At 48.9% G+C, this 13,447-nt stretch overlaps 1 protein-coding gene across 2 annotated transcripts; it reads right to left on the bottom strand.

Annotated features, from left to right (window-relative positions):
- Positions 1-2,543: 2,543 nt before the first annotated feature.
- Positions 2,544-12,661, bottom strand: C1RL (complement C1r subcomponent like). 2 transcript variants are annotated; one of them, XM_030938395.1, is made up of 6 exons: positions 12,500-12,661; positions 11,688-11,916; positions 8,587-8,776; positions 6,649-6,774; positions 6,434-6,508; positions 2,544-3,883 (listed from the first exon to the last, which is right to left on the bottom strand). In XM_030938395.1, the coding sequence occupies exons 1-6, from the start codon at positions 12,568-12,570 to the stop codon at positions 3,111-3,113; spliced, it is 1,464 nt and encodes a 487-aa protein (XP_030794255.1). In that variant the 5' UTR covers positions 12,571-12,661; the 3' UTR covers positions 2,544-3,110. The 2 variants fall into 2 exon arrangements, with proteins under 2 accessions (XP_030794255.1, XP_030794254.1); XM_030938394.1 differs by having other exon boundaries at positions 11,688-11,967; positions 12,500-12,645.
- Positions 12,662-13,447: the final 786 nt, after the last annotated feature.

The following is a 13,447-nucleotide window of genomic DNA, read 5'->3' as shown; positions in this document are numbered from 1 at the left end:
TAGATTAATCTCTCCAACCTCCACCCTTCTGCCCCCACCCCCGTTCATCCATTTATGGGCTACCTGTTTAATGTGCAAGGCACTTTCCCAGGCAATAGATTGCAAGAATTCACAGAGCTGATGCAGTTCCCCATCAGGCAGTGACCAAGTCTTCAGTAGTTAGACAGCAGGCACACAGAAGGTGCAAGATCCACCAACGCTTGGAGGCTTTCTCCAGCAGGCCTGTGTGTCAGAGCTGAGGACTGAACCTAATGGAGGGCTGGTCTGTGATGGGATCAGGATATGAACCATAGCCTTGTTAGGTCAGGAAAGACAAAAGATAGGGGAGAAGGAAAAGGACTAGATCAGAGGACAAGAAGGAAGGGGAATCTCGTGTAACAAACTGCACATTAATATTCTGGCAGCAGCAGTGTTGTGTGTGTGTGTGTGTGTGTGTGTGTGTGTGTGCACTATATGTTCATAATGGAGGCAGAGGGAAGAGGTAAGGAGGTCAGTGTTAGCTGAAGCTCTTCCATCCATCCTAGGGATTCTCAGTTCTGCCTTGGCATTGTGCAACACGCTTGGAGAGCGGCAAACCTGGACGTCATTAGCTCAGTCCCAGCCCTGTCTCCACTCTGTCCAACCATTCAAAGTAACATTTACTCACACATTTTTGTTATGTCCTTGACTTATACCAAGAAGGAAAAAAATGCATATGAATGTTGCTGCATTTGTTTTAAAACAAGTATTGAGGACCTTGTCTGTTACAGTGTTTGTTCCTCTAAGGATTTGATTCTTGGGAAAAAGATTTCTCTCTTAAAGTGGTGGTAGATTTTCCTCTGTGGACATGTCTCTATCACTAGTTCATCTATCTCCATCGTCTCTCTCTAACTTCTCTCTCTCTCTCTCTCTATCTCATTGTCTATATCTCTATCTCTAGACCTAGAGACAGTGATGGAGGTGTAGATATAGATCTAGACGTACTTATATAAATATAGGTGTATATATATATTTTTGCCTTGGTACGGACAAACTCATACCATTTTTTCAATCATAAAAAATTAGTAAAATAAAAATGTTTTATGCTAATTAAACAAAATTCAGCAAATAGAGAATAGTGGAAAACCAAACAGCAAAAATCTTATCAATAAAACCACCTTTGTTTGGTATTTTGAGAGAATTATTATTATATTTTTGGAGATGGGGTTTCACTATGTTGCTTAGGCTGACCTTGAACTCCTGGGCTCAAGTGATCCTCCTGTATCAGCCTCCTGAGTGGTGGGGATGATAGGTGTGCATCACTGCACCTGCCTTTTGGGAATATTTTCAATAATCTCTTGTACTGTGTGTGGGTGTTAAAAACAGAAGTAACCACATGTATGTACAACTTTGAATCTTGCCATTTTTTTAGAGATACATTTAACCTTTGACCATAGTAGCAATGTGACTCTTGAGGCTAACAAATTATCTCTCGTCTCTCTCTTTTTTTTTTTTTTTTTTTGAGGCAGAGTCTCGCTCTGTCGCACGGGCTGGAGTGCAGTGGCGGGATCTCAGCTCACTGCAAGCTCTGCCTCCCGGGTTTACGCCATTCTCCTGCCTCAGCCTCCCGAGTAGCTGGGACTACAGGCGCCCGCCACCACGCCCGGCTAGTTTTTGTATTTTTGGTAGAGACGAGGTTTCACCGTGTTAGCCAGGATGGTCTCGATCTCCTGACATCGTGATCCGCCCGTCTCGGCCTCCCAAAGTGCTGGGATTACAGGCTTGAGCCACCACATCCGGCCTTCGTCTCTCTTTTATTGTGTGTATTTTCTATTTCCATTGGACAGTTGTATTTTGTGTCTTTCACTATAAATCACCTCCAATTATTTATTTATTTATTTTTACTTTTATTTGTTTTAGACAGAGTCTTGCTCTGTCGCCAGGCTGGAGTGCAGTCGCACGATCTCGGCTCACCTCAACCTCCACCTTCTGAGTTCACGCCATTCTCCTGCCTCAGCCTCCCGAGTAGCTGGGACTACAGGTGCCCACCACCACGTCCAGTTAATTTTTGCATTTTTAGTAGAGACGGGGTTTCACCGTGTTGGCCAGGGCGGTCTGGAGCTCCTCATCTTGTGATCTGCCCACCTCGGCCTCCGAAAGTGCTGGGATTACAGGCGTGAGCCACCGCGCCCGGCCCATCACCTCCAGTCTTTACTAAAAATTAAAGCGTTGGTCCTCTCGGGTGGAGCAGTTCCCTTGATGATGGAGGCACAGGTGGGGTGTCCGCGGGAACTTCAGTCCAGTGCTGGGCTCACGTGGGCTTCTGCAGGAGATGGAGCCATCAGGAAACTGTAAGCCAGAGGATGCGATTTTCACAGAAGCAGGAATTCCCAGGGAGGGAAAATGGTCAGGATGTGCGGACTGGGTGACACAGCAGGTCAGAGGAGAGTTGAGAAGTATGGTGGCACACTGGGAAGAGCACAGTCTCTGCAGTCACACACCAGCTGAGGGACTTGGGCAAGTCCTTTATCCCCTGACCCTCAGTTTCCTCATTTGTCATACATGGATAATACATCCTTTGCAAATATGCTATGAAGATTAAGTGAAATAACAGGTGAAGCACCTGGCATATGGAGGACATAAAATAAAAAAGGAGCTATTTCCATAATTGCATCTTGGAGCTGCAGAATAGCTTGAATTTGAAGGTCAACTAAGGGGTCTTAGGAACGTTTCAGAAATGAAATGCAATGAAAACCCCTTCCTCCATACTCTCATAGCGGGTGAGAAGGTGGCTCTTCCACAGGTGAGTATAAAAGCTGTGTCAACACATGAAGTAGGGGTTGGGGATTCGAAGGAATTCAAGGTGAAAGTTGCTGAGATGTACAGGCTTCTCTGGGCATAGTGCATGCGCACAGGGAGGTGGAGGGCGAGAAGAAACGGTCTTTGGGACCTGCTTCCTGTCTGGGATGGTGCAGGCTTGCTGGGTGGGGGTTTCTCCTGCAGTGGCTTGGTGCAACAGTGATGTGAATGGGATTTCCCCGACTCCCCCACCCCCACCCCCCACCACTGCCCCAGGGTTCAGTCTCGCTCCCAGCCCTCTCTTGGCTGGGGCCTCCACTGTGTCAGTCAGTCACTGTTCAAGCACCCCAGGGTCAGTTCTTGCCGTTCATCACTCCCTTGATCCAGTCCACGTAGCTGAGCACTTTGGTGTAGAAGTCATACCCTTCGCCACACCCTATGCCCCAGGACACAATGCCCGTGGCCACCCAGTGATGGGCACGATCGTCCCATACCACATAGACGCTGCCACTGTCCCCCTGGCAGACACTGTGCCGCTGTGTCTCGTCCCCAACACAGAACATATCGTCAGAAAACACCTCGGGCCTCTGTCTCTTTTGGAGCCAGGCCTCACAGGCCTCCCTGGGAGCTACAGGCAGCCTTGAATATTTCAACTCAGTAGTTAGCCAGCCCATCTCCACGCCAAACCCACTGACGTAGCCCAGCAAGCCGCTGCGGTAGAGGGTCTCATTATCGGGCAGACAGACTGGGAGGACGTTGGGGCCCAGCGGGATGCTGTGCTGCAGCTCCAGGAGGGCGATGTCCCCGCTGAAGTTGTGGGACTCATTCTGACGGTAGTCGGGGTGCACAATGACATGGTGGACAGGGTAGTTCCCCAGTTTCAGCATCTCATTGATGGCTGTGTGGCCCAGGAACACATTCACACTCTGGTTCTTCCTGAGAGAAACACTGTCCTTGGGGTAGATGGTGTGGGCAGCAGTGAGGATCCATCTGTCACCCAGCAGGGCCCCGCCCCCACGGCCATGGATACTGGTGAAGGCTTGCCAGGGGAAGTTGCCCAGCTTAGCTCTGGAAGAACGGAGGGTTGTCTGATTCTGGGCAATGGGGGTGACTGGCCGTCCGCAGACTGGGAGAGAGGAGGGGTAGGGGTGACAGTCAGCAGCTGCATCTAGGCACATTGATTGAAGACCTGCTTCTCTGAAGTGCTGTGGTAGGGGATGTGTGAAGAGGCTCTGGGATCAGGACTCTTTTTTTTTTTGAGACCGAGTTTCGCTCTTGTTGCCCAGGCAGGAGTGCAGTTGCGTGATCTCCGGCTCACTGCAACCTCCGCCTCCTGGGCTCAAGCAATTCTCCTGCCTCAGTCTCCCGAGTAGCTGGGATTACTGGCACTGACCACCACACCCAGTTAATATTTGTGTATTTTTATTAGAGACAGGGTTTCATCATGTGGGCCAGACTGGTCTGGAACTCCTGGACTCAGGTGATCCACCTGCCCCGGCCTCCCAAAGTGTAGGGATTACAGGCATGAGCCACCGTGCCCGGCCGGGATCAGGAGTCTTATACTGATGCAGACCCACCGTGTAGACCGTGTTGGCAGACAAGGGCAGGTAATCAACGCCAAGTGTACGGGGCACCTACCCTGCATGGGACTCAGGACAGTGGACTGAAGGCAGAGAGCACAGATGAGCATATGCTTGGGGCTGGTTCTGCAGGGCCCTCCTTCCTGCCTCCTCAGAGGCATTAAAGCCATTCCTTTGGATCACCCTGGGCCCCCATGCTACAGGCAGAGTCTGTTTCAGTGCCTCCTGCCTCAGTTTTCTTTCACTTCCTCATTTGTAACATCTCCCACTACTACCTGCCCTCCAACCCATCCCCAAAGCACTACGAGCCTTCAGGCTACCCCTAGAGTGTTCCGTGGATCAGACTGGGTTAAGAAGGCAATGCTTTCATTCAAAAGTGTGGATCTCAAAAATGGTGGACTTGAACCCTCATGTATAGCTGGTGAGATGTAAAATAGTGCTGCTGCTGTTGAAGACAGTTTGGTGGTTCCTCAAAAATTTAAACAGAATTATTATACAATCCAGCAAGTCTACTCCTAGGTATATACCCAAGAGATTTGGAAATACATGTTGATACAAAAACTTGTACACAAACGCTCATAGCAGCATCATTCATAAAAGGCAAGAAATAGAGACAACCCGAATGTCCATCAGTTGAATGAATAAACAAAATGGTGTATCCATAGAAAGGAGTATTATTTAGCCATAAAAATGAAATACTGATGGATGCTATAACAGGAATGAACCTTGAAAACATTACGCTAAGTGAAAGAAGCCAGACAGAAACAGCCACATATTATATGATTCCACTGATACAAAATCCATAGAGGCAAATCCATAGAGACAGAAGATAGATTAGTGGTTGCCAGGGGTGGGGCAGGGGAGCATTGGAGGTACTGGGCTTTTTTGAGGAGGGTGATGGAAATGTTCTGGAATTAGTGGTAGTGGTTTCACACATTGTGAACACACTAAACATTACTGGATTGTACTGTTTAAAGTGGTTAAGGCTGGGCGCGGTGGCTCACCCCTGTAATCCCAGCACTTTGGGAGGCTGAGGCGGGTTGATCACCTGAGGTCAGGAGTTGGAGACCGTCCTGGCCAACATGGTGAAACCCCGTCTCTGCTAAAAATACAAAAAAAAAAAAAAAAAAAAAAAAAAAGAGCTGGGCATAGTGGCAGGTGCCTGTAATCCCAGCTACTCAGGAGGCTGAGGCAGGAGAATCGCTTGAACCCAGGAGGTGGAGATTGCAGTGAGCCAAGATTGTCCCACTGCACTCCAGCCTGGGCAACAAGAGGGAAACTCCATCTCCAAAAAAAAAAAAAAAAGTGGTTAAAATGGTAAATTTTGTGTAATGTGAATTTTAAAAATTAACTTTTAATTTTTTCTTGGCAACTACAGATTTTGAGAAGTTCTGTAATTTTTTTTTTTTTTTTTGAGACAGAGTCTTGCTCTGTTGCCCAGGCTGAAATGCAGCGGCACGATCTCAGCTCACTGCAACCTCCACCTTCTGGGTTCAAGCGATTCTCATGCCTCAGCCTCCTAAGTAGCTGGGATTATAGGCACACACCATCATGCTAAGTTTTTGTATTTTTTTAGTAGAAATGGGTTCTTGCCATGTTGGCCAGGCTGGTCTGGAACTCCTGATCTCCAGTGATTCACCCGCCTCGGCCTCCCAAAGGCTGGGATTACAGGCATGAGCCACCGCGCCCAGCTGTGAATTTTATCTTAATAAATTTTTAAAAAAATGGTTGACTTTCTGGCACTGTGTGGCATCTAGGTAGGGAGATGTTTTAGGAATAGAGAGCCTGTCAGTAGATCCTTAAAACACATGGCACAAAAAGGGTTTTGTCTTACTTCAGCTTGTTGGTTTCTCTTCCTCCTTTTCTAGTCCATCTCATTAACTTCCTTCATGCTTTTCCCCAGGTATACCTTGACCTCTGAAGAATGAGGAACAAGCCTCTTCTTTTCTGGGCCTTCTTGATTGCCCTGGTCTTCCTCACCTTCTGCTTCTTATCTTCCTTTCTATTCTAAGGCTTTCCTTTAACCCCTGTGTCCCGTAGGTCCCAGTTGCAGCTGAGACTTGTTGGGGGAACGGTGCTGGCAGGTGGCTACTCACCAGGCATACACTGAAGAACCTCCTCTCCATCCTGTCTGTCCTTCCAGGTCCCTGGGTTTGTGCGGGTGAGTGTCCCTGAGGCACAACATGAGGAGAGGCAAAGAAATAGGCTCAGAGTTGAAGCTGCTGGCGAACAAACCAGGTGCTCGGAGGTTGTCAGGCGTTTGGGTGGGAGTGAGGCGGATGGAAGCCACCCTGAGCAAGTGGGGACTCACCTGCCGCCGCAGCCTGATAATAGGGCTCCTGGCAGTGGTTCTGGACCTTGGCGGGGTTGTCTCCAGGTGCGCTGATGGCCTCAGAGCCCCTGCTGGCCTCGCTGATGGGCTGACTATAGTTCACAGCTATAGGAAAACAGCACCTAGTACAGACTTGCCAACTGGCAACCCAGGGGCTGATTCTGGCCCATGGCTATACTTGGTTTGACTTGCACAGTGATTTAGTTTTTATTTTTATTTTTAGTTTTTTAAAAACATTTGAGTTAGTTTTCACTGATCAGACTGTCAACACTCAAAGAGTTTGAAAGTAAGTGTGACAAGCAGGGTGGGGGGAAATAGGCACTTCCATATATGTTTGGTAGGTATGTAAATTAGCAAAACATTTTTGGAGAAAATTTTAGCAATATCAAAATTTAAAATGCAAATATTTTTAGCCTATTACTCCATTTCTAAAAATTTAGTCTAAAGATATTCTCACATATCGCTCAAAGACATAAATGCAAAGATAGGCACAGTAGCACCGTGTGTGGCAGCAAAGTATCTATCAGGAGGGCTGATCAAATACATTATGACACATCAATCAAGGGGATTTTATGTGGTCAATAAAAATAATGAGTTCGCCGGTGCGGTGGCTCATGCCTGTAATCCTAGCACTTTGGGAGCCTGAGGCAGGCAGATCACCTGAGGTCAGGAGTTTGAGACCTGGCCAACATGGTGAAACCATTACTAAAAATGCAAAAATTAGTTGGGTATAGTGGCACACCTATAATCCCAGCTAGTCAGGAGGCTGAGGCAGGAGAATCACTTGAACCCAGGAGGCGGAGGTTGCAATGAGCAGAGATTGTGCCACTGCACTCCAGCCTGGGTGACAGAGCGAGACTCTGTCTCAAATAAATAAATAAATAAATAATAAAAAATAAATGAGTTAATGCTGACCATATGGAATGGGATGGTCTTTAAGATATATTATTCAGTGGAAAAACACCAAGTTTAGAACACTTACAACACAGACACACACAATTTATCCTCTTCCTAGGAAGAATACCTAGGAAATGGAGAACACAGTTGTTTCTGGGGAGGGCAGCTAGGAGTTAAGAGCCAGAGATGGAGGAAGACTTACTTTTTAGCATACTTAAAAAAATGATATTTTATCATGTGCACCCTTCCTTCCCTCCCTTCCTCCCTTCCTCCCTCCCTCCCTCCTTCCCTGCCTCCTTCCCTCCCTCCCTTCCTTCCCTCCCACCCTCCCTCCCTTCCTTCCTCCCTCCCTCCCTCCCTCACTCCCTCTCTCCTCCCTCTCTCCCTTCCTCCCTCCCTTCCTTTATTTCTCTCTCTCTTTCTTCTTGTCTCACTATGTCTCCCAGGCTGGAGTGCAGTGGCATGATTATGGCTGACTGCAGCCTCAAACTCCCTGGCTCAAGCAATCCTCCCTGTTGGTCCCCGAGTAGCTGGTATTACAGGTGTGCACCACCACGCCTGGCTAATTTTTAATTTTTTTGTGGAAACGGGGTCTCACTATGTTGCCCAGGCTGGTCTCCAACTACTGGCCTCAAACAGTCTTCCAGCCTTGGCCTTCCAAAGTGCTGGGATTACAGGCATGAACCACTGCCTCCAGCCAGTATTTATCTTTCAAAACCAATCTGAGTCATCATTTGAAAATTTATAATTTTACTTAAAAATCTGGATTTTTGGCATCTCTTTAAAAATGAGATGGTCTGCAAACACTGGGCCTATAAATCTATGTGGAAACAAGCACCGGGGCTGAGCAATGGCTGTCTCTTCATAGGGTTGCTTGCAGCAGGGGCAGGGCTGGCGTCCAGCCCAGGTGTCCCTGAGTCACCTCAGCTGTCACTCAAGCTTCCACTTAAGGCTTGAAGATACCAGGGTCATGGCTGGGGACAGAGGCTCCCTCCCTGCAGCCCCAGGAGGGACACTCACCCACGGTTTGGTAGAGGGCCAGGAAGCCCTTGTGGAGGTGGACAGTCTTGTTCTCCGAGGAAGGCTGTGTGCGGAAGGTCAGCCGCAAACTCCTCCCTGAGGATACAAACGCCCTCTGACCAGGGGGCCTGCCCAGAGGGGAGTCTTGCTGACCACAGAACTGGCTTGGATCCGACCCGCTGGCTGAGATCTGAAAGCAGGAGGAGGAGTGAGCCTGCAGATAGGTGTGGGGTGAACCTGTGCTGCTGGCATCACAGGGGCACATCCTCGGTGTGACTCCAGCCCCATCTAGACAGGCCGTGCCCCTCTGGGGCTCAGAAGGCACCTCACAGAGGCTTCCTCAACTAGCTTCTGGTTCCATTATTGACTCCTGAGTTTCTTCCAGACATGACCGCATACTCTAATGTTTCTCTAACCTACCATAATTATTTCATACAACCCATTATATTTTCCTTCTTTTAAGAAGTTCCTTGGGAACCCCAGGATTCCCATAAGAGTCGCTGGATTATAAATTCTAAGAAGTCAAGGACTAGTTCTGTCTTTTTCACCACTGAGTTCCTGGTGCTCAACGTGGTACCTATAGCACCACAGCTTTGACTCAAATAAACACGGGCATAAGCCCCTCCCATCCAGCTTCTCCTCCATCCCCAAGCCCCATCCCATCACCTTCCACTTCTCTGAGTAACTTTCTCTGGCCAACATCTGTGAAGCAGTAAGACCCTCTGCAGAGACTGAGCCTCTGGGGTCCCTGCCTTTTCCTGCTTTCCTTCTTTTGGGGTGCCCCTCCTCTTACCCCATGCACTTTGTAAACGAAGCTCTCGCAATGTATGAAAGCCTAAGGACACAGGTGTCCACAGTCCAGGTGCACTGGATGGTGTTGCTTCACCTGGCAGGTTGTCTCTGTTTCAATGCCCTTTGACTGTCTCACCTCTGCTCAAATCCCTTCCTGTGGGTTCCTCAACTCAAGGAAAGGGCGGCTTGGAGGGAGTTCCTGGGCCATGCTTCCTGCTTCATCTCTGTTCCAGGTACACAGCTCACTGCTTGGCTCATTTTATTTCTGGTTTTCATACTGATCCATATATCCCAGGTTTTTGCTAGCTCTCCATTCCCTCATTCTCCACAAGTCCCAAATTCATTCAAGACTTCATCCAGACCATGTCATTATGATCAGAGTAACTGGGTAAAAGTTGCGATGAAGAAAATTTCCCAATCGCCCCAAATACTTGCTCAGACAAATCCCAGTACTGGTCTTTTGCTTAGAATATCAACAAATGTAACTCCTGGCATTTAAGAGGCCTGCTTTTTGGGGAAGAAGCAATTTGATATAGGAAATGGTGCTCAACTGCTCTACTTGGTTGTAAAACCCTCCAGTTTTCCTTTTGCCCTTTTCCCTGAATTGTTAGCTAAATAAAATTGCTTAGGATTCTAACTGGGAAAGTAGAGTGGACACAGGACTGAGTCCTAACACCCTTACATTCTTAAATTCTAGACTTTGCTACTAACTCCATGTGCAAAATGAGGTTTCTGAAGCACCCAAGATCTCAGTTTCCTCTCCTATGTAATGGTCTATGTGGCCTCTTCCAGCATGTTCTATGGCATGTTCCAGAGTCCACACTAAGAGCAGCGGTGAGGATGGTTACTCAATACCTGCTCCTTCAAAATTCATTTTGTTGTGTGTCCTGCACACACATAAGCTTGCATTTTATTCACTTTCACTTATTTCTTTAACACATGCACTGACTGTGTACTATGTGTAGTACACTGTGCTAGGTGCTGGGGACACAGATATGACAAAGGCACAGTTCTGCTCCTGAGGAGCAGTGGCTGAGGACACTGACAAGTAGAAAATACGTAAAAATGAAAGATAAATAAGCATGTTATTTATACATATGAAGTTAAAGAGCAGATGAAACAGCTACATGAAATGGAAGATGATTGCTCCCGAGGAGCAGCTCTCGGGGTGGGGATGAACAGCTTGGAGACTGTTGTTATGCATTAAGCTTTTTTAAAAAACTTTTTTTTTTTTGAGACAGGGTCTCACTCTGTCACCAAGGCTGGAGTACAGTGTCATGATCAGAGCTCACTGTAGCCTCTACCTCCCAGGCACAAGTGACCCTCTCACTTCAGCATCCTTTGTAGCTGGGACCACAGGTGCGTGCCACCACACTTGGCTAATTTTTAAATTTTTTTGTAGAGATGGAGTCTTGCTATGTTGCCCAGGCTGGTCTCAAATTCCTGGGCTCAAGTGATCCTTTCGCCTCAGCCTCCCAAAGTGCTGGGACTACAGACATGAGCTACTGTGCCCAGCCTTAGAAAACTTTAATAAAAAAAAAAAAAAAAAAGTGTTACAACTATTATGTATCTACAATAATTAAAAATTTTAAAATTAAAAAATAAAGTTCAAAAGTTTATATGTGTATCATTTTGATATAAATAAAATTTAAATCAAAAGATAATGTGCTCTTTTTATTTTTATTTATTATTTATTTATTTTTGAGATGGGGTCTTGCTATATTGCTTAGGCTGGCCTTGAACTCCTGGGCTCCAGCCCTCTGATCCTCCAGCCTCAGTCTCCTGAGCGTACTGCTGGGACTACAGGCCTGCATCACTCCATCAAGCACTGTTCCTAAAATGTCTTTATCCTGAATAAGGCTTTGGCGTTAGAAGTTTTGTGACAGCTCTTCTAAGGTAAGTGCGAACGGTGACTTAATCTTTTGTTATTATTTGTGACCAGCTTCCTCACCTGATAGAGCAGGCACTCAACAAATACATGATGATATATTTTTAACAACCAATGTGTGCCTGCCTGCCCCTGGCTCTATAGATTTGCAAGATTTGTGCGTCCCTTCATAAGTCTTCCAAATGCAGGGCCTGCTTGCTGCCCTCTTTGCTCGCTGGGGCCCAGATGGCAGCCCTGGAGGCGCTGCTGGGAGGTTGTGTCCTGGGGTCCATCACTGCTGCCCGGTAAGCCAAGCCCGACTGTCCCTACATGGAAAATTCATCCCTCCTCCAGATGGGTGATTCAGGGCACCGCCACTTCCCACAACCCCGGGAGTCTCCCTGGCCACAGTTCTGGCGGGACCCCCCCATCCCCAGCTCACTGTGACAGAGTCCCCTGCACAGTCCTGGGACGGCTCCAGGTCGAAGTCCTGGAAGATGAGCCTCACAGCAAAGCCCTCTGGAGCCTTGATGTCCGTGCTGCTCTCTTGGCCTTTGCGATACGGCTCTGGGTACCCGGGGGATGTCAGCTGCTGGGGTAGCTCTTGGGCCAAGAGGACGGAGCCCCGGGTGGGGCAAGCCTGGAGGACTCCCCAGAGGAGCAGCCACCACCTGTGAGTAGGGGGGAGGGCAAGGTGGGGCCGCGCAGCTGTGGCCGGAAGCCTGTGGGTGTGGGAGGAGCGGGGGAGCCGCGCTAGGACTGAGAGGCCTGGCAAGGGCGGGTCAGAAGCGGTGGCCTCACCCTTGAGGCCTGGGCACTTCTCGTCTCCTCCCTTCCTCCCCTTCCTCACCCCATCCCTACAGCCTCCCGTGCAGCCTGAGCTCTAGGATTGCGGGTTTTCCCTCCTCCTAAGACATCACCTTTGCTCATCTCCCAGGAGAGTCTCATCCAAAGGAGGGGGGTGCTTTCTGCTTCAGCAGATCCCACCCCACCCTGGGATCCGAGGGAGCAATGGTGGGGCGAGTGAGGGTCTGCCGCAAATACCCACCGACCACCCCCAGGGAAGGTGCTACAGGCCACAGGCAAATTTCAGTTTTCCCATGGAATATCTGCTGTGCTGCTGCTGCTGCTGCTGGTGGTGTGTGTGTATATGTGTGTGTGTTGGGGGGTGGGGGGGAGGGTTTGCGGCCACACACCCTCCCTTCCCTTTCCCTCCCGTCCTCTTCCCTCCTCTTCTGCCGGGGCCACACTCACATTGCGCCTGGACAGCCTGTGGAGTGAGGGCTTCTGCAGAGATATTTCCCCCACACTCTGGGTCCAGGCATCTGGAACTGGACATCTGGGACCTGCGAGAGAACTGGCCCAGGCTAGGGAACAAAAGGTGAAGGCCAGTGGGGGAGGAGGAAGTTCCTGGAAGGGTTGAGCAACTCCACAGTTCCCCTTCTCCAATTCTCCGGGCGGAGCGCCACCTGCCGTCGGACTCAGGAACAGCGGGCCCGCCGCAGCTTAGGGGAAAAACGTCCAAAAACCTCGCTGGCCCTCAGAGGTCAGGGTGACACACTGACTCGACCCTTTTGTACTATTTAACATTGATTTTTGCCATGTGTGTAGGATGACTTCTTGTGAGTTATGGTTCACTCAGCCATGTCTCTTCCTCCCGGACCTCTCCATTCACCGACAGACCTGGGGAGCCTCCCTCTTGTGGAATTGAAGTTTGTGATCCTTGAACTTGAGCTTTCTCTTCCTTTCCCTCCTCACCAAGCAGGGGTGGGGGACATGCGCTTAGGTGGCCTTCTGAATCCTACCCACAACCTCTGGAGGCTGCTTGTCCAGCATGGTCAGGGCTGGGGTCGAGCCCAGGTGTCCCTTAGTCCCTAGTCCCAGTCATCACTCAAGCCATCACTCAAGCTTCTTTAGGCAGACGCTAGAGCTCATGGCTGCTCTCACCGCTCCCCGAGGAAGGACACTCATCCACAATTTGGTAGGAGGCCAGAAGGCCCTTGTGGAGGTGGGTGGTCCTGTCCTCAGAGAAGGCAGGTGTGTGGAAGGCCTTACGTTGTACACACACACACATGCACGTGCAGACACACACACACACACCTCTCAGAGAAGAATCTATTGCTTCCTCCATTTTGCATATAGTAATATGGCAGCAAGTTACAGACCTAAACAGGATATGCTTTGCATCTTTGGTTTTTCTAG

The sequence above is a fragment of the Rhinopithecus roxellana genome, chromosome 10 (assembly GCF_007565055.1).
Source record: "Rhinopithecus roxellana isolate Shanxi Qingling chromosome 10, ASM756505v1, whole genome shotgun sequence".
NCBI classification, from domain to species: Eukaryota; Metazoa; Chordata; class Mammalia; order Primates; family Cercopithecidae; genus Rhinopithecus; species Rhinopithecus roxellana.
Note: the sequence above shows the minus strand (reverse complement) of the source record. Positions and strands in the feature narration are given on the sequence as shown.